Raw genomic sequence first — 21,271 nt, forward strand, 5'->3', positions numbered from 1 at the left:
AAAAACCCCAACAAAACCCAAACAAAAACCCACCCACAAAACATAATTTTTATTTACCTGGTTTAGACTTTATGGAAATGCTGCCTGCTTGCAATTGTACACAAATGGGCAAATATTCAGGGACAGAAAAAGGAATTTGAGCTTGTAAATTATACTAATTTGGGCAAGAAAAAAAGTGCAAATGGAGATGATCTGTGAGAAGAAAAGTTTTGCAAACAGACCCAGAGAAATGGGGCAGAGGTTCTCCTGAAAAAAAGCATTGCCATTTGTTCACTGGTAGTTTGCGATGTTTGTTTTAGACTGAGAAATTGCTTAAAAATAAAAGGGCATTGCTTAGTTATGAAACTCCGGGTGTGAGTGTGACTCAGTGAGATCGATTGAACTGGGGGGAAAGGAAACGACCCGCGCAGCACTGCGGTTCCCATGCTGGGCAGGCAACGCGGGGCCTCCGGTGGGAAGCACAGCTCCTCAGACATGTGTTTTCAATATCTGTAGGGTATGCGGTGATCACTGCTGTGCAGCAGGCATGCAGCTCTCTGTTTCTTGCATACCATCAGGGCTTGGCAGATAAGAGGGGTGCAGTGTGTGCAGTGTCCAGTGCGTGGCAAAGTTGCTCGGGAGCAGCTTTCTTGGGAGTGATACAGATCCGCGTGCGCTCATATCTCTGTGGGTTTTCATTGCAAATCCCCTGCAGGCAGAGTTTGCTCAACTAGTTGAACTGGCTTTCTGTCTTGTTTTTTTGGCAAACTAAGAATTTCCTTCCTGATAAAAAAGGAGGGCTGGCGCCCCGATTGGGCGCCGTGTTGGAGAGGATGTGACATCAGGCACATCTCTCGCTTCGCTGGATCACTGGCTGCCTACCAGGGCAGCCAGGGAGCTGTTTTGTTAAATCCCAACCCAGGTACTCAAGTTTCTGCACAAAGTGCTGCTGGCACCACATCCCGGTCTGCTGCAAGGTCTGTTTGACTTGTGCGTGTGGAGTCTGCTTAGTAGATCACTCCCATCGCTGGGGTCTCGCCGGGGATGATGGAATTTGAACTCTCGAGACCGACCACGAAGTGAAAAAACAGAAATTGAACAGACAGGGCTGAGATGGATGATGAGGGAACAAATCAAAATGCCAGCGAATTGCAAGGAACTGGAGGCCAGACATCTGCAACATCCCTATCAAACCCGCTGATGAGGGGTAAGTAACACTCCTGCCTCGCCACGAGCCAGCGGCAGTAAAGGGCAGGGTCAGGCACAGCGGCATGCTGCTCCCAATGTCCTGCGTCCAGGGCAAGACCACAGTCAGTCCCACAAAACGTTCCCATGAGCTTGCACTTCAGCAGGGGTTTGAATAAGCTGTTCCTATTTGATACTGAATTTTTGGTTGTTTTTTTGGTGTATCACAAAAATCAGTGTCTGATTCTCTACCACTGCTTGTACAAGCGGAAACAAACGCAGCACTTGAACCACAGCATGCTGAAAATGAAGTTGCAATGTGGCACGTTTTACTTAGAATAGTGCCAGCTGGAAGCTCAGCACTGGCTCAGTTCCTCTTTTATTTTTCATTCTTTTAATTGTCTTACTTTTTCCTCCTTTCCTTTCTCCTTTCTTCTTTTAATTTTTCTTTTTTTTTTGCCTTTTTTCTTTTTCTGGTTGCTTTTTTTTGTTGTTTGGGGTTTTTTTTTCCTTTTTCCTTTTCCCTTTTTTCTTTATCTTTTCTCTTTTTCTTTTTCTTTCAGATGAGCATACCCCAGTGTTGTTGCCCAGGCTGAGTCACCAGCCCTAGTGGGTTCTTCTGCAATGGCCAGGACATTGTGGTCAGTTGTGACCGATGCTGTTGTGGTCACCAGTGAGCAGTTATTCAGCCAAATGGCCTCACTCTGATCCTTGCTCTGTTGTTTAGCTCAGAGCCATTGAAAATATGACATGGTGACAAAAGACAAGTAATTTAACTTCACATAGTAGTTTAGCTGGATGTGTTCCCTGTAGCTCTGTTTTCTGAGAAGCTACTCCTTCATCTCGTAGCAAATGCAGAGGGAATTAAGTAAATTAAGATAATGCAACTTTACATTGTCTTCACTCCTTTCCTGGCCTCTTTAGGATGCTTACATTCACACCAAAGAGAAAATTAAGACCCAAAACCCACTATGCAAAGATGATCGGTACATCTGCTGTGTAGTCTGCCTCTCCTCATGCGTGTCATATATGTACATCCTGAGGCCAGGGCGGGAGGGAAGGAACAGCAATGTTATTAACAGTGTGAATCAAATCAGATCCACGCTGGAGATGAGCTCCAGCAAAATGGAGGCTGGAAGGCGGGGATCCCACATGCGGCACTGTTGCACATAAATCATTTGGTCCTTGAAAATCAGAGTTCTATCCATTCCTCTTGTGTCTGCCAGCTCCTTAGCAGAATCAATAAGCTCTGCTGGCAACTTACAGCAGGAATGCATTTGGCTCAGGACGCTTATACCGCAAACTTTAGGGGAAAGCCTTAGAATATGAAAAATACCATTTGTAAAACTGTTATATATAATGCCATAGGCATATATAGATATATATGCAATATATATGCAAGAGCATACCTCCATCAAAAGGATTTTAAAGCCCCTTGCAAGCTGCACTGTGCGTGACCACCGTGGAAGGAAAGCAGCCTGGGGACAGGCACAGAGTGTGCAACACCCTCCCCATAGAGCCTGGAAAAAGATACTTTCAGCCATCAACACAAAACCAAGTGCTTTTCTAGGAAGGTCCTGTGAATGCTCTGTTGTCCACAGGGACAAGTCAGGGTTTGCATGTTTGTGTGGTTATTGCTATAAGGCGCCCTCTGTACCATCACACTACCAGCATTCACATGCCCAAGTGATGGCAATGCAATCAAATATGACCAGAGGTTTAATGTAACCTCTGGGCTGGCTGGGATTTTCAGTGGTGAAAGGGGAGCTAGGTGACCCAGTCCCACTGAAAGCCAGTGGGTTTTGGATGGCTAGGTGCTGAAGCTGTTGAGACCTGAATCAACTTGTCTATGGACTAAGGTGTAGGTAAATTTCACGTTTGGCTAAACAGTCTCATTCCTCTGTGAAAGAGTTGTACGTTATTTTTTGGCAATCAGAAATCCTTGTTCCTGTGGTGGTACATACACCGAATACAGCTGTGACACCCACATACATCAGCCTTGTTCCTTCATGGGCAGCTCTTATGGTCAGTGTTTTGAGGACTTTCCAGAAAGTCACTATTTCAGGATTTTAAAGTCCATGCTTGGTTAGCACTGGCATTTGCTTAGGCTTTAATCAAAAACCTGTGTATGGTATAAATACTGATCATTTATAGTCTAATGATATGCCTGCTGTGCTGTGCAGAAGCAGGGAGCGAGACCCCAACATCCACTTTGGTCTCCCTCCTCCAGGTGAGAAACACGAGTTTCAGCTTGGAGTGGGTAGAGAATAGAAACTTTGTGGTTTGCAGGAGGGTGATGCCCTGGGTGCAGGAACTGGGGAAATTTGCCTTCCTCTGCAGGGAGGTTGCCTCCCCAGCATTGCCTGAGGGTGGATGTGTTTGCTGCAGGCAAAGCTAGGGAAGGAGAGATGGCAGCTTGGGGCCATGATGTTCACGGCAGCAGATTTGGACATATGCCATGGAAATTAATTATCAGACAGACCTTTAAACACCCTCTTCCCAATGTATCCAAGGTTGGTATGAAGCTACCATAGTCCTCCACTTCTGTTTAGAAAAAGCAGCCTTGTTTTTTCTCAGTACAGAATTCTCAGCTGGATTACAATGTGTTGGCACATACCTCTTTTTATTTTCTGTCTATTTTTGATGCTTATGTGATCAGTCTTTTAATTCGTTGTTAAGACTTGGCAAGATTGCAAGCTAATGGCCAGTCCACAGATGACTATGGTCTGGTCTGGTCAGTAGAAACTTGCCTTTTCTCAAACAAGCACTGAATCTATGAATTCTGCATGTGGATGTGATGGCATGACCATGCACTTCCCCCGTGGTGACCAGAATGCTGACACAATGATATAATAACTTGGTAGATTGCACAAAACCCCACCTGTGTTTGTGTGGCCAAAAAAAGATCAAGCTACAATTCGGAAAACTTGTTCCTCAGTTTTGATTTTTAGATTACTATGAACATGCTTCCCTTACAAGTCATGCAGTTTGGACAATGGCATCAGTTTCTAAATTGGAAAATGAAAAGCTTTTTACAGAGCCTGGAAACACAACCAATGGTAACACAGGCAGGATCAGCAAGAACAACAGCATGATCAGACAAGCATCATTTGACACATATTACTTAGAGCAAAGCTATTTTAGTCAATTAATAGTACTGTTCTTTAATAATTGTAGCATGGTTTGGTAATCCTTATGAGACTGGAACAACAGCTTCTGGAAATGGCTGTCAATTTGCTAAAGCCAAAGGATTTTTGTGAACTTACTGGAACAATGTGTTGTGGGACATGGCCCATAGAACATAGAAGGAGGCAGGCAGAGCTCAAATGATGCTAATAACAAAGAATACAGTTTTTTTTAAAAAAAAAACTAATTGACATACATTTCCCAAATTTCCCAAGTTCATTCTATATATTTCACGTTCTCAGTACTGCCCATAAAGTTCTATTGTGCTTCTAATTTTGGCCTTCTGATTTTGAGGCTTCTCCCAAATGAGAGTCACATCTGAATTGATAGAATCTTTCTGTGCCAGTGAAATTTGAGTTGTTTCTCAATTTCTCATTTTTTCACTTTGACTTTTCATGGTGAAAATAATACAAGACTGGAAAAGATCACTTACCTAATGGAGTCTTGTGTTCTAAGCTATTTCTATACTGTTAAATAAAAAAGATTGGGACCATTTCTGTCTTTCAGACCAAATGGTGCAGACTCCACCTGCTTAAAGCTCAATACTGAATTAGCCTCCTGGCTTTCTTTACTTGGCAGTATAGATTTACCTACCAAGTCTGCACAGTCTTGTACAGTGCCTTATAGTCAAAGACAGCAGTGGAGTAGATGGCAGGTTTCAAAGTGCCCACCAATCACCTAGTCTGTAGCCCATGCTCAATAGATCACCAAACACATTCCAAGTTCCCTGGCAACAAACTTGTGATCTGAAGGAAAAGACCCAAACCCACAGCTATAACAAATACATGCCAAGAGCAGGAGAAGGCAGCAATCTTTCTCTCTGGGGAGAGTGCAGGAGGGAGGCTGTGCCCCATGCTTGGAGGAGGCACAACCCCAGGGCTGACGGTCCCTCCCAGCCGGCTCTCCAAGTCATCTTTCCTTCAGAATTCAAAGCTGATCGATAGTAATTTTAACTGCACCTATGAGCAAGATATACTGAGCAGGTAACAGAAGCTCCAGCCATCAGATCTGCATCCTGGCTGTAGTCATAGTCAGTTGCCAGTGGACACAAAATAAGCCTCCTTTCTGGCTCAAAAGGCACCCAATGATAGCTTAGATCAAGTAAATATAAACCTAGCATACACCAATGAATGACCTAGTATTTTATACAAACCCTCGCCCTTTCCTTTCCCCTAACCAAGCAGCAGTCATAACCAGAGACAGGGAAATGAGGAGAAATAGTGAAAATTCTGAATCAGCTGCTTGTCCAATCTCCCTGATGACCTCTGTTCCTAAGGGCCTTGTTCCACAAGATTACCCCCCTTCAAGCTTCAAACCCATCCTGAGGTTATTCCCAGAATATCCCTGGGATTGTCCTGTGAGCAAGGAGCATGCTGGAATGTTGTTAAGAAAGGATTCTCGCAAGAGAAGGTGAAGTCTTGATTATTCTGCTAGATTTTATTTTTCATTGATTTCATTCAAATAAGAACTGTCACAGGGACCAGCTGGCTTCCCTCTTGTGATGTGTGTGTAACTACTACCAACTTGACTAGCTGCTTGTTATGGAGACCCATTGCTGATGTCCAAAAAGAGAAACACTAAATTCTTCCCTGATTTAGTCCACCAATGAGCCACTTTTCAGAGACAATATGGTGCCATATGTACATATTTGCAAAAGTGTACTATGCAGATAAGCACTGCGATGAACATCAAGTGGCTCAAAAATGGTGTATTATAACTGTAAAAATATTCTTATGCCTATATTACCAACTCCAGACAAATTTATTGCACAGTCATAAAAGAGTCTTGCGAGAGTAATTATAGATCTATAGCAGACCTTTTGCGACCCCTATGCCGGGAAAAAGCCATCCCCCTACCTAACATAGATATGCAGGCAAAGCTCTTCTGCGTGTGATAAACAATACATCTCAGATACCACTATCTTCAGGTCACGATTTACTTAGCGCAGAATTTTTCAATCACAAAACCATTGTAAGTCTCGCTGTACTAGATCTTATCTTGTTTAAATTTGATGTTCTTTACTGAACATGCTTAAAGGTGAGAGAGCAATAGCTAAATGAGCTGGGAGGTGGCTGACACAGTTGGTTTGATTATTACTTCCTTCCAGCACACTGTGGCATAGCCAGGAGAAGGATGTGGGCCATAGGGAGTTCAGCTCTCTCATGCATGTTCTGCAGATCTTGTATAAGCACTGACATCGTCAGCTAATCTGTAAAAATTATTCTAGAGAATGATGGTGGCTTATTAGGGTTTGTTGCTGAAGGCAGAATTCTCACTGTTAAGCATCCTGTTCCATGCATATGATGTAGTATAGCCCCTGAAAACTTCAGCAACGTGTCCAAGTCAGTCATTGGGACTTTTCCTGTAGTTAGTGGAAGGAGAGTGGGACACATCAGAGAGCAGCAAAATGAGTTTCCAAAAGAAGCTGGGCATGAAATGCCATTTGGAAATGCTTCTCTTCCCTCCTAGGGGAAACCTGGGCCATTGACGTAGACCAGACGCTGGGTTTTGAGGTGATGAAAGCTGAAGGAGGTAAATATCTCCCAGAGGGGTTATTGTTGTCAGCTGGCTCTGAGCCATAAAATCTGTAATACTGAAGATACCCTTCTATTAATATTTGTATGGCATATACGTGCTGTACTTCACTTTGTGGTTTCAACAATACAGCTATTACTCAAAATGCACCACGGCGCAGGCTAACACCAAACAAAAACTGAAAGGCAAAATCAACATGTGGACACAATTTACCTCCTTGTACTTTGATACCTTCTCCTGTTAGGTATTGTTGACTCTAGCCCAGTTCTGTTTAGGGGTAAATGACTGACCAGCCATAGCCTTTTCAAAAGGTAGTCCTTCTGAGCTAATTGGTAAAGTGTAATGAGCTTGTGCAAACAAAGGCATTGGAAATAGTTCAAAGCGAGGAACGAGCTCAGTCAGAGCAAGTGATGTCCTGAAAATCTCTCTCTTGTCTTCTGAAGGGGAGCTGCTCCAGGATGAGTTAAAAACATGCCCAGAGAGAAGCCATTCTCTTGTCTCACTCCCTCTGGGCAGCTGCTCCGAGGAAAGCTTGGCAGCTCAAGAAATAAAGTAGAAGGGAGTCACGCAGCTGGGGTCATGCTGTTGAAGTGGATTATGCTGATGAAACAGTCCACATAGTTTTTAGCCTTTTTCCTGTCTCTCTCTTCATACAGACTTTGTTTCAGACTGGTCTCCTTTACATGATGCCTCGGTCCATGGGCGTCTGCTTACCCTGAAGAAACTCATCAAACAGGTACCCCCGTGCTGGGTTGCTATGATCTCTACTGGGTTTGTTTAGTGGTGGAATGTGTTCTGTGCTTTACTGTGAAACCTCCAGGGTGAGAAAATCATGTTGACTAGAACGCAGTGAAATCTGCATGTAACAGATTTTTTTCTACAAGCAGTACCTTGCCTAGTGCAAGCTCTGTGCACTAAGGTGATGATGTACTGAAATATCCTGGGTCATACTTTAATTCTGGTGCAGGTAATGGGAACATAGTCACGGGGATTCCTTCTGCAGTCCTGCACCTGTGAGAAGCGTTTGGTGTCCTGGGCTGGGGGCAGCTCCAGACCCAGGCAAGGCTCCAGCTGAGCCACCCACACATCTGTATCTGAAGTACCTGAGGGTATCCAGTGTCCCTGCTCCTGCTGCAGAAGGGCAGGGTAGGAAGAAATGATTTCTCAACCTCACTGCTCTGTTTGTTCAAAATTCTTGGATTTAGTCTGTGGAGTTGATGGAAAGGGAAGGGATATTGGAGACTTTTCCAGCTTAACCTTCTGGAGCACCAAGATTGCTAGAAGAAATGAAAGATCCTGTAAAAATCAAACAAATGGTCTCTAATGCAGGAGCTGGCTTTCCTTGAGAGTGTGCCTCGCTGCAAAGAACAGAAAACCCTCAAAAGCATTTCTGGATTCAATCTAGTCAAACAACTGCAGACTCAGCAGGCAGGAGGTCAGAAGGCTTGAGCAGAGATGTAGAAAGGTGGCAGTCACTACCTTGCCAAGAGCTCTAGTAGCAATTTTTAATCTTTTTTTTATTACTATTTATTTCAGATTTTACTATTCATGGTGCAGTAGGAATAAAATCATACTGAGCTCCTAAAAGGATGTCTGTATTGCCACGTTGGACAGTCCACTGCTTACAGCTTTCCGTGCCGATTAGCAGTGTGTAGAAGGCACAACCTCTGGTATGCTGTGCCAGTATCCACTCCAGTCAAAGCATCACAGCCTTTCTCTGCTATTGGGATGAGTAACCCCAGTCAGCTGAGGAAGGTCTTAGTACATAAAGCTTTAAAGCTAGAAAATGTGGTTGTTTTTTTATTTTATTCTGTTTTATTTTATTGGGGTTTTCATAGTTGGTTGTAATGAAATTTTCCATTATTTCATCAGGGGAGTGATGTTAATCTTGTTACAGCAGATCAGGTATCTCCTCTCCATGAAGCCTGCCTAGGGGGTCATGCTGCTTGTGCCAGTGTCCTATTAAAACATGGTGCGCGGGTGAGTACATGATGGAGAGATCATTGTCTCTAGTGTTAGTATGTTGTATTGTCACATTTTAATGCTAGGTGATGTACTATTTCATGTCGGCATATCACTGTGATTTACACTCTGTACTTAGCTCTGCTTAAGGGACATATGTCATAAAACACACTTCTTAATAAAGCAATCCAAAAAGCACAGATCTAAAACCCAGTTGTTATTGTTGTTCTTTAGGTGAATGTGCAATGTTCTCATCGTTTACTGAAAGAATAAGGGGAAGTTCCCCTTGCAAAGGGTTTATAATGATGCAGCAGTCAAGGGTGTGTTTTATTTTCTGCACACACTAATCTTATTGGTGTCAATATGCAGTCTTAAGCAGGAGTTTAGGATTGTTAGGATCAACTAATGACAAAATGGGAAGAAAATAGAAACAACATGCAAGTAAAGTGGTGAAATGAGTGTGTCTCATGGTACCTGCTTTTCAGGCTAATGTTGAAATTATAGTGAATATGAAAATTAACTCATTGTACATATATTACCTTTCAGTTTAAAACTGAAAAAAAGGAGAGGGCTGTACACTTTCAGCTAAAAATGGACTGTTTCAAGAGAGGACTATGGGCAGGTGTGTTTCAGATGAGATAACTAAGAAATGGGCACACATTTAACTTGGTAACTTGGCAACTCTCAAGAGACCCTGGAGGTCTGGTTAAACATTCTTTTGCGGGAAAAGAGACTTCTCCTTGGGAGAATTTTAAAAATATATTTTTAAATTTAAAATTTAAATTGCTGTCCTTGGGAGAAATTTAAAAATATATTCTTAAAATGAAAAAAATATTTAATATGATTTTTTTTAATAAGAAGTGGCAATCTTCAGAAGCAGTAGGCAAGTTTTACAAGGAATTAAATAAAAAGTATTGAGAACCCTACCTTCTGTTGAGAACTGGATAATTTTAGTCAATTTTGAAAGAGTGAGAAGGCAAAAGAAAGCCTGATTGTGTTATTTTTGTTCCAGGTGAATGGAGTCACTGTAGACTGGCACACGCCGCTGTTTAGCGCTTGTGTCAGTGGCAGTGTAGCTTGCTTGAATTTATTGCTGCAGCATGGAGCCAGCCTGCACCCGCCCTGTGACTTGGCATCCCCCATCCATGAAGCTGCTAAAAGAGGTAACCCCCCAACATCAGCACTCCTTTCCATGTTGGTAGCAGCGTGTTGAAGTAGAAGAGACATAAAGACGATAACTTTCTTGATTTGGGTCATGTGAAATACCTTCCTAGTTGGTCTCATCACGAGTGGTGCAGTTCCTCCCAACCCCAGTGCTGACCTGGGCAGCTCAGCTCAGCTCTCCAGGACTCTGAGTTTGTGTGGTGACATTTGGTAGGGGATGCGTTGTCCAAGTCAGCTGCCTACAATGTGGACATCTCAGGCAGTCAGCTGGCAATCTTCAAAAACAGTGGAGAGAAACATGATTTGTCTCTGTGATAGAACAATTTTGGTGTGGGAGAATAAGAGAAAATTGGGACAGAAAGATTTTTAGGGTAAAATACAGCTACCGTTTTCAGGGTGGCTGGCACGCACATAATCTACTTCACCACAGCTCCCTAAGAAACACATCCTGCCAGCTCAGCACCTCCTGACAGGAGAAACAGAGGATGGAGCGGAGTGGAGACCCCATGGCCAGGCTCTGTTGTGCTCCCTGCAGGAATGGGAACTTGATGGCACCGCACAGCTGATAAGCTGCATAGCAGTTGTTGCATGAAGAATACATGAGAGAATGTCCACTGCTGAGCCAACCGTTGTGGCGAATTTACTTTCCTCAGATGAAATAATCTCATTGTAATACTAACACACACCTCCACCCCAAAGTTACCTGCCTCCAAGGTACTACTACATCTCACTGGGCACATGATACCAGTTAGTAGCAATAATATGTATGGCTAGAGTCACTCAAGCTCTACCTGAAAGTGATGGAAACGGACTAGTCCTAGACTGAAGTAAATTCAGAGGAGGGGGAATTGTTGTCTAGACTCCCAGATTACCCAACTCTCGTTCAGTGTTCACAAAGCTAGGTCAAGCTGACCCCTCTAAAGTTGTTATGAATGAAGGGACTTATAAATGAGGTAGTCAGCCTTGGGGAGGATGAGAAGCAAAGAACAAATAGTGAAAAGAACACCTTTATCTAAGTTATGCAGAAAGAAGCCTTCAAATGAGGAAAGTTCTGTCTATGAAACTTGATGATAAGGTTGTTGCAATCCACTGACATCAACAGAAAATTAGTTGAAAATAAGACAAAGATATTTACGGTAGTGGGAGATCATGACCTCCAACTCAAATAGCTCCCCCCGCCCCACCCCGAAAGAGGGCAAAACCCCACTCGAGGAGCATGTGTAGTTAGTAGAGAACTTCAGCAGTGCTGTCTGAGGATGCGTACTAATTTGCATTAGAAGCGAGAAACTTCTAACCAGTCCTGTGTATGATGAATGAATATACAATGTACTGTGAGGTCTAAAAAGTGGACAGATGAGGGGAGAAGTTAGGGAAGACTCCATCGTAACTTCTGGGATCGGTGCACAGCCTGAACCTGTCTTCTCCCCTATAGGGACGCCTGTTGGGTTAGAACTTTTTTTCTATGATGAACTTATGCTGGCTGTTATTAGATACATCGTTTAAAGCTTGCTTTGCAGGCAGTGTATTTATCACCAGCAATCTTTGAACCTTATTCTGTCACAATTTTATACTAATAGTGTTATTCCATAAACTGTTGGTGTTAGTCCTTCGTGGCGCTAGCAGTGGCCAGCAGTGGGTAATGTGTTTGAATCAAGTGGGCCAGACCCTCTGAGGGGTCCCCCGATGCTGTTGCTGTGTTTCCCTGAACAAGGCAGCCGAGTAGCTCTGATCCAGCAGGACTGATCAGTGATGGGTCCCTACGGTGGGACACTGACAGACTGGTCGGGCACAAGGGTCTTGGCTTTCCTGGGGCTCTGGCAGAGATCAAAGAGTAGAGATCAAAGAGATCAAACTTCCTTCTCTCCACCCCCTCCACCCCCCCCACCCCCCCCCCACCCCCCTCATCCTTGGTAGACATCTGAAATGAGTCAGGTAAAATGAACGGGCTTTAGCCTGTTTCACTAACCGTGGCTTTGCAGTTCCCGTTTTCCAGGTTGGAAACATCAGAGCAGATGAAAGTGTAATGCTACCATCTCTTGACAAAACATTGAATCTTTGCCAAATTACACTGCTGCAATAGAGAATTTGCTGGAAAAAAATGCCTAATCTCTGTGAGTTGACTCTTCCTTTATGCCTTTTAAGGTCACGTACAATGTGTCGAATTCCTCGCGTCCCATGGGGTAAATATTGATGACAACATCAAGCATCTGGGTACTCCGCTTTATGTAGCTTGTGAGAACCAGCAAGTGAACTGTGCCAAGAAGCTGCTTGAGTCAGGTAAAAAGGAAAATAAAGGATAGTGTGCTTTTTGTTTCCTGCAACATCTATCTTTGGATACTCTTTACATCAAAGATTTAGAGGAGCTCCTGCTCTGGGACCTGGTGAAGTTTTGCTCTTAATGGCAGCCCTGGGTTAAATGGGGTAGCAGGGTAAATAGGGTCTTCTTGACCCAGGAGCTCAAGCTTTACAGCTCCCGACAAAATGATGAGTGATCTTGGATTTCACATGGTTGGTGGTGCATGGAACAAACGTCCTTTCCAGTGCCTCTGTGTGTGATGCTGCAGTTACTTGAAAAGGGCAGGAAAAAGTTTCCTTTTTTTCTTTTCTTCCCTCTTTACCCAAAGGATATGACTCAATCACTTTTACATAGTATTTCTGCAAATATGTTTTAATTTCCACTGAGTTCAAAAAAAGTTGGAAATATTTCCAACACAGAAAAAATGTTCAGCACTACTTTGGAACAAACCTAGCTATAAGTCAAGCCCTTGGATAATTATGCAAGACCATTTCTTGCTATGTAGCTATCTACAGTAGTGCAACTCTTCTAACCAAAGGGGTCATATAAACTAAAGTAGCCTCATAGCTAGTAAAAAAATGATAGACCAAGAAAGCCACTTTTGAAAAAACAAGCAAACATCACGTAGATCACCTTTTAGGTAGGTGATTCAGCACGTGATCTTTTTTCTAAAGAAGTCAAATACAAATTAAGCTAAATATTAAATATTTAGTTACTATTTTCTGTTTTGTGTCATATGTTTTTTGCTGCCTTCTGTAAATGAGAATGTGTACTATAAAAACAGTATAAATAGTTTTTAATAAGTTCTGCAGCTCACCCTTCTTAGGGTGCCTCAGGAGCCATTAGCCCAGTATAATGGGTGGGGAACACTCGTCAGGGGTGCTTGCTTATACCCTTCTCTACCAAGGGCCGCTAGAACTTTTCCATCCTCGCATTTTTTCCTCAACAGATACTTTGGCATTTGCAAATCGCACCAGTTTAAGCCTCTGGTACAGAGCAGGGTGTATTTTAAGGGAATAGGGCACTGGGATGGGGACCAAAGGTGGGCTGTAAATAGAACTACATGTTTGTCCTGCTTCAAGTTGTCCGTGGGCCGTGCTGTGGATGACGGACTTCCTCTTGCGCTATTCCTCTGGGATCATCTTCTCAGTGACAGCCCCACTCCTCCTCAACCAATGTGAGTTGTGCATGTGCACATGCAAACTGTAGTACCAAGCCCCAGCATAAGGAGATCCACACCTGGGTAGCATACAGATTTACAGATTATTCAGAGAATTAGCAGCTAGTGCAGGAAATGGAAATAGGCTACTGTATAGTCATTATTATTTGTCATCTTTTGGTGTTCAGGAGCAAACGTGAACAGCGGCAAGGGCCTGGACTCCCCTCTGCACGTGGCCGCCAGGAATTGCAGTGCAGAGCTGGTGACACTGCTGATTGACTTTGGAGCAGACATTTGGGTGAAGAACGCCGAAAACAAGAGGCCGATGGAGCTGGTCCCAGCAGGCAGTCCGGTGGGCCGACTGCTCCTGCAGAAAGAAGGTGCCCCTTAACACTTGTTTTACTTGTTCACTCGGGGTCTGTTAGAAAAAAACCCACACAAACCGTTGCAAAAAGCTATGTTATTCCATGCTACTAGAACTATAAAACTAAGAATAACTAACCTTAGCTGACATAGGGACACCGTGTTTTCTAGCGTCAGAAGGGAAGTGGCGCACTGATATTGGTAATGGTGATAATTACCCATCTTTCAACCCACAGGTTGTCAATCTACTGCATGGGTGAATACTCATGTGGAGCTTGCAAAATAATGCGAAATAAAGTTTAGGGCAAAAAAACAGGCAAAATGCTCCTTAGAAATTAATGGTGGCTTTTTCTGATTATCTGAAGCACTGAAGTTAGCGGGAGTCTTTCAGTTCCCTTGTGCCTGAGATGGAAGTACACCCAGGAGTGTTATCTGGAGCATGCCGACAAGCGCAGGCAGTAAATCATCTCTGATGAGAGTTGAGGCTAGCTAGCGAGCGCTCGGGCTGGGATCTTTGGTTATACAGTGTGCTGACTGTCAGGTGCATGCTAGTTACTGGTCTCAGCATAAATGCAAAATTGGAACCAGAAAATTTTTAATGCATATGATATTGGAAAAAAAAGGTTTATTGAATGGCTGATCTTCTAGTTCTTTGCCCTTTTATTGTCAGGCCAAGTTCTATGTAGGTGTAAAGACATCCTTAAAATGAAAGATAGCTCGTTTGGGGAGGGATCAAGGAAAATTGCACAGGATATAATGAATATATACATATACGTATGTACATTTATACACTAGGTTTTTTTAAAAGCCAACATTATTTGCTGAACAATCCAGCCATATCAAACTGTAAGCCTAACCTTTAGAAAGTGTTTATTTTGTACCCATACGTGAAATAGTTCCAGGTCTTTTTTTTTTATTGTTTGTGAATAATGAGTTACAGATAAAAATTTTACTTACCATTCCTGAGGAAAATTAGAATAAGGTTTCCAGTATCTACTCATTGGTGCACTTGTGTGCTTTTTTAGATGCTCTTATTCAGTCAGTAAACTACACACATTACCAAATAATCTGGATTTTCATTATTTTAAACAAGTTGCTGATGGTGTAATCCATTAGTCTGTTATGTCAGTCACATGTTGATGTGATTGTTATCATCATGAAAAGATTTCCACCAAGGTAAAACTGGAATAACAAAGCGAATAATCAGGCCCTTCTTGAAATACTAACATGAAAACAACTGCGCTATGCAAGTTACGTATGAATAACTGATACTTGGTTTCCCAGCCTAATCTATGATACACAGGGCAGTGATCTCTTTGAGCGTCAGTCCCTGCTGTGTTAGATTCCTGACTCCTGTGGCACTGCATGTGTCCTGTTTATTTGAGATAGGAAAATATTTCAGGCACACCCTGTAGGGCTGGCCTGAAGAGCGCTGCTCGGGCTGAGCTGACAGCTCGGGCGGTAAGGAATTTTTCAAAGTGAAATTCAGCAATCAAAGTCAGAAAGATAAATGCCTGAAGGGCATTTTGCTGCTGAATAGTGTTTTTCTGATCTTCTCCAACATGTCTTTCACTGAATAGGGTCACGCCTGATGGGCAGCTGATGTCTAACTTCTTTGGCCAGCTGAACAGTTGCAGCCTGGGAGAGTGGTGCAAACATTACCGCTCTGGTTTCACACAGAGGTTTGGAAATGTTCTGCGAGGATCAAAGTCATCCCACCAGCCCCACAGCCCCTCAGCACTGGCACAGCTGAGCTGCTGCTCTCCTGCCCTGCTCCCAGGCATGGCTCCTCTCCCCTCACACCACAGATGCTGGGGGGAAGCAGCCCTGTGCCCAGGGCCAGGCCAGGCTGGAGGGAGCCTGCTTTGCCACCAGAGATGAGTCAGTGGCTGTGCTGACCCAGTCGTTCCAGGACTAGCCCAGAGTAGTACATGTGGTGGTCCCTCCCCTCCCAGGACCCCACCACGCTGCCGGACCACTGCACACCCTGCTTGCATTGCAGGGAGAGTCCTGTGTGTAGGTGGGAGAATTAGCTAATGATCCAAAAATGCACTGTGTTTTTGAGGAGTATGCTTGTGCTTGCTAAATATTTTTCAGTGCAGTGGCACTGTGTTTTGAGAAGTCTTTAAGTTTTGGCTTTGTTTGGATTTTTTTGTTAATGGAAACCTTTTTAAAATTAGATGTTTACAGACAGGGCATTTCCATGGGATCAGAATGGCCACACACACGTGCAGTGTGACAGCCAGTTTAACTTGCTCCATATCAGCTTGCCTTGTTTTGTGCCCAAGCACAGGGTAACTAAAACTCTTCCACTGCCTCCTAGCAGAAGGGTGCAGCCCTTTGTGCTGCCCTTCCAGCAGTGCAGCAGTTTTCAGCCTTACAGAGCTGCTGGAAATGTGGTGCCCTGCACCAGGGAAGTCTCAAAACCGATTAAAGCTGCCACCTCAATGCATTTTTGCTGCAGCCCCTATTCCTTCCCACTGCAGTGCACTCTACTGCCACTTCAGCTCTCTGGTGACTGCTGTCTCACCCACCCAGTAGCCAGGCACAGAGGGAAACGCCTAAGCTGTCCCCTCCCAGCTTGCTTACCTCCTTCTTACTTTCTATAGCGTCTCTCCTTCTCTCCTCCCTGCTCCCAGCATCCAACCCCCATGTCTGTGCTTGCTGCTTCTCCCCTCCTGCCCTTCTTATCTGCCCTCCCACAGCCCCCCACGACCGTCTGCGCCTGTCACCCCTGCATGCTGCACATCGCCGCACAAATAGCACACTGCAGGGTTGGATATTGACAGGTGCCGCAGCTAAAACATCACACAGGAACTACCTCTTCCTGAAAAGGATAAGTGACCCAAATAAATGTATAATGCCATTATACTTACATTTAAAAAAAGCACCACAGATTCTTCAGCAGGGCTTGTATTTATCAGCATGGGAACAGTTAATACAGATGGTTGAAATAAAGGATTATATAGTAGTTCTTTTGCTATGTGTTTGTCACTGTTGTGAAATAAGTATCAAGAAAGCAGGGAGCTACAAACTTGGATCTCACTGGGGGAGTGGGAGGGGGGAGGACTCTGAAGGAAGCATAGAGCATCTCTTCTCAGACAACACAAACTGCTCCAGACTTGTGCAGCTTAAATGGGAAAGACTGATGCTGCTAATACAACTTGTGGCCGTGTAATGACAGAGAGTGACAAGGATTGTATTGAATTGCAGGTGGGCTCATGTCTTTTGGTGGGTGCAGGTCTGGCTTTTCACTGCTGAGCATTCTGGGGGCCATGCACCCCCAGTGCAGGGTGTGTTGCAGGAGGTGGGGAGAGTGGTGGTGCACAGCTGCTGTTTCAGCTTCACAATTTGGGGACAATAAAGCTATTTGTGTAACCTTTTCCCTGGCTTTTTCCCCAGGGCCACTGTCCTTGATGCAGCTGTGCCGCCTGTGCATCAGGAGGTGCTTTGGACACAAGCAGCATCAAAAAATAACTGGACTTCTCCTGCCGGACGAGCTGAAACATTTCCTTCTCCACGTTTAAGCTCTTCTTGTTCAAAACGGTGCCTCTAATAACACAGGAAGGTTTGTTGAAGAAAGATTTCTTCTCATCAGTAGTGTTGCCAATGCCTGCGATGTTAATTTGTGATAGTTGTTGGTCTCTAGTAAAGCCCTGCGTCCAAGAAACACAGGATTGACCAACTCTCGCAGGTCTCACTGCCACCACCCCTAGCAAATCCGTCATTTAGCAAGGAACCATTCTGCATGGTTACATGACGAAACTTGGAAATGGGACTTAAGAGTCCCCTGGAAGGCATGGAAAATGAACATAATGTTTTAAATTAGGTCTCTTGATTCTCTGGCACAGTTTCAGAGGGCTTGTGGTTGACAGCCTCTTACAAAGAAAACGCATATCTCAGCCCAGCACCAACAGCATGTCATGTATATATTAAGGGTACTAAGGATAGCTACACTTTCTCTGTAAGCAGCGCTCATCTGCCTGTCATCTGTGAGGGCTGTACCCACACCGCTGCACGGATAAGGAAAGGGAACCCAGCCGAAGGTACATGCAAAGTCAGTGAAGCCCTCTGGCAGATGTTACCTATTTTTTAAGTATATCACACTGCAGATAGATGAGCACCAGCCAACAATCATCAGCATCTGAAACATTCGTTTCTGCCATGACAGCAAGTAGGTCGCTGCTGATGGCAGCTCCCTACAGTGCAATCATAGGGGGGAAAGTTTTTTTAATCATCCATTAAAATAACTTATTCCTGACACTTTGAGACTTAAGGGAGCCACACTTGAGAACTACACATTTACTCCTTGCACATTATTTTTCAAGGACACAGGCTAACAGGCTATCGGTTGCAGGCATTGAGAGCTCCCCCTTTCTGCCCTGAAAATTAGGTGATACTTCCTAAGCATTTCTCAGCATTCATCAGAAAAACAACAGCTTCTCTCCCCTTTCCCCACCCAAGAAAAGAGATCATCATAAGAGTGAGATAATTTTTTTTTCTTGGAGAGATGTTACCTCATTCATAGCATCTTCCATGTGAGCGGTAATAATACCACCTCTAATGTGTGGTCATAAAATGAACAATGAAAATACTGACGTTTAAGTCCATTCCAAATTAAAAAGATAATGGGTAATTTCTGTCCCCTGCTGAGTTGCTGAGCTGCTGGCTCAGCCCACACGCCTCTCAAACAAACAAGACATATGTCATTCTTATTCCACCGAAGCTGTAAAAACAAATACTTTCTCCAGCTAAACTTTATCACTGGGTGTTTTTCTTTCCCTCCCAGAAACATGTCCTGCTGCCACAAACCAAAGTGCAGTTCGGATCACTCTGCCCTCTCCTGGGTGCTCCCTTGGGAATACCAGCTGCCTGACATATGCATGATGAGGATGTTGAAGCTCCAGCTCTTTTGCCTGCCACCCTGTACCCTCTCCAGCTCTGAACTCTGGTGCATCTGCATCACCTGGCAGCTGCAGTGCACCCACCGCCTCCTCTGAGGGGCTGCTGCCATGTTGCCCCTGCACTGGAGGGGCAGGCCATGCAATTTGACGCTTTTGGAGATCCTCTTCTTTTTCACTTTGCTGTGGAGACACCTGTAACTGTGGGCTTGGTGCACAAAAACTGTGACGACATTGTTAATGCCAGCAGTAAGATGTATGGAGTCCTCATCTTGTAAATGGAGAGACTGGCAGCCTTCAGATACAGAAACTTATTTTGATGTTTACTAGTGTGCCGATGTGTGCGGTGCAAGCCTCCCTTTTGCATATGGGAAGATAAAGGGGATGGATCAAATGCTTCCTGGGTGCTCATATTTGACATAAACTACAGTTCAAAGCCTTGGCTGGACAACATGACTGCTGGCTATAGATATCCAGTATGATAGCTTGATTTTTTTTTTTTTTTTTTTTGTGGTGACCAAACACAGCAATAGCAGTTCTGTTGGCTCTGTGGAACACTAAGTTGTACCCTAATGGGACACAATGACAAACACAGTTAGGTCTGTAAGTCCTCTTGTTACAGAGACACACAGAAATCTTCACTTATCTCACCTAATTCATCATATATAATTTAAGCCATGTAAAAATTCACTTTTACTATGAATTTTTCACTGGTTTAAGATGGCCTTCCATATTCTTTCCCTCTTGCTGGGGAAGAAAAATACACATCTGTCTTTATAGGCTGAATAAAAGCAGGCATCTTGGGTGGGGAAGGTGGATCCTTCTAAAATCAGTTATCTTGGAAAAACTGAATCTACATTGAACAAGTAGGGAACAGAAAACAAACCTACTGCTTAACTGTTGAAGATTAAAGTGTAAAGAATCCCTGCTTTGGTGACACACTGGAAAGCTGGAAGATCCAGCTTATTATATTTTAGATGATGAAGAGAGATTTCTTTACATATTAGTTTTATGATTTACCTTTAAGCATCTTATTTTGTAACTTCAGCCAATGGGTTTATAGGAGTGATGCTAATAGCGGAAGAAAATTGCTCTGAGAAGATGATGAGTGTTGCTTCTAGACTGCTTTTCTTCTGGAAATTTCATAGTGTGACTGTTTACTTGAATCACTCTGATCAAGTGTAACTAGGATGAATTCTGTATGTTCAGCTTGTACCATCTTACTATATTTGCTTATTTATTTTAATGTAAATTGTGATCAACACTGGTGAATTACAGCTTTCTTCATCCACACTTATCGGGTTATAAACTGTAGAAGTTGTACAAGACACGAACTGAATAAGCTCATTATAGGTGAGGTTTGGATCTTTTCCTGTGTTTGAAATAATTCCAAATGTAATGTAGGAGTTGAAAGATTTTTTCAGGAATATATTTTATCAGATTCTTTGCTATTATTTTGTTAGCAGTTTAGTGGTAGTCAAACCACAATTGTATAGGATATTTGCTCAAAAATAAATGGCTTATACTCCTTTTGTTCTATTTTCATTCATTATTTAAATGATAGCACTAATTTTGTGGATTGCTTGATACTATGGAATTTTGGACTGAACTCTAATTGTTTGCAATCCTGCCCACAAGCGGGTAATGTAGAGTAATTCCTTCAAATAGATCTATAGTAAAGATAAGACTAAAATGCAAATACTGTGCAAATCTTGCCTTTTGCTGATGTTTTAAAGTGGAGTTTGATTCTTGCAATTCTTTTTCCACTCGAGGGCTAGTGAAAAGGAGTCAGAGATTTCACAAAGTAGGAAAAGATGTAAATGAAGACGGTCACCATCTTTAGTTTGTTGGTTTTGGTTGGTTTTTTTTACTGATTTGCACCCATGTGTTTCTCATGCCTCCTCAGCAAGAGGCACATGCAATGATCTGGGTGCCCTGGTGTGTGCCTACACAGCAGGAACCCGTTACTGAAGTGAGTCTTTGGAGATCCCTGTATGGTCAGAAGCCCACGGGGTGCCTGCCAGCAGCCAGCAGGTACGCTGTGGGGCTGGAGAGACATGGGAGAGCAGTAATTCCCTCTCTGTTAGGTGCATCTCTGGGAGTCTCTGCCCACAGAGACCAGCTGAAAAAGGGAGGGCAATGCCAGCAAATTGCTTTACAAGACGTTTCCGCTGGGTAGAGAGCTGCTGCTGAAAACTGTAGAACTAAACAGCCGACACCTCAGCAAAAGAAGGCAACTGATTTAAGCAATAAAATTATCTTTTGATTTCTTTAAAGATGTCTGATGCAACAAATTTTTGCAAAGTTGTTTTGGCTCCACATATGCAGAGGTGCACAGCTGTTCTCTTGGTTTCTCAACACTTCATTTTTTTCTCTTAACTGGAAACTACAGACATCCTAATCTAGTAAATCTAATATACATCTTCAGAGTGTATGCAATGTCCTCTTGCAGCTCCACCATCATGAATTCATTTAAAGATGACTAAGAAGGAAATAAATTTTACTTTACGAATTTAGCAAAATGGTACAGAACAGCTGCAA

At 43.4% G+C, this 21,271-nt stretch overlaps 1 protein-coding gene across 1 annotated transcript; it reads left to right on the forward strand.

The window, feature by feature from the left end:
- Positions 1-748: 748 nt before the first annotated feature.
- Positions 749-20,258, forward strand: ASB9 (ankyrin repeat and SOCS box containing 9). Its single transcript, XM_040582688.1, has 8 exons — positions 749-1,186; positions 7,542-7,621; positions 8,758-8,865; positions 9,860-10,010; positions 12,154-12,288; positions 13,655-13,846; positions 17,232-17,397; positions 18,619-20,258. Exons 1-7 carry the CDS (start codon positions 1,093-1,095, stop codon positions 17,354-17,356), a joined length of 885 nt encoding a protein of 294 aa, XP_040438622.1. The 5' UTR covers positions 749-1,092; the 3' UTR covers positions 17,357-17,397; positions 18,619-20,258.
- The last annotated feature ends 1,013 nt before the right edge of the window (positions 20,259-21,271 follow it).

The sequence above is a fragment of the Falco naumanni genome, chromosome 2, assembly GCF_017639655.2.
Source record: "Falco naumanni isolate bFalNau1 chromosome 2, bFalNau1.pat, whole genome shotgun sequence".
NCBI lineage: Eukaryota > Metazoa > Chordata > Aves > Falconiformes > Falconidae > Falco > Falco naumanni.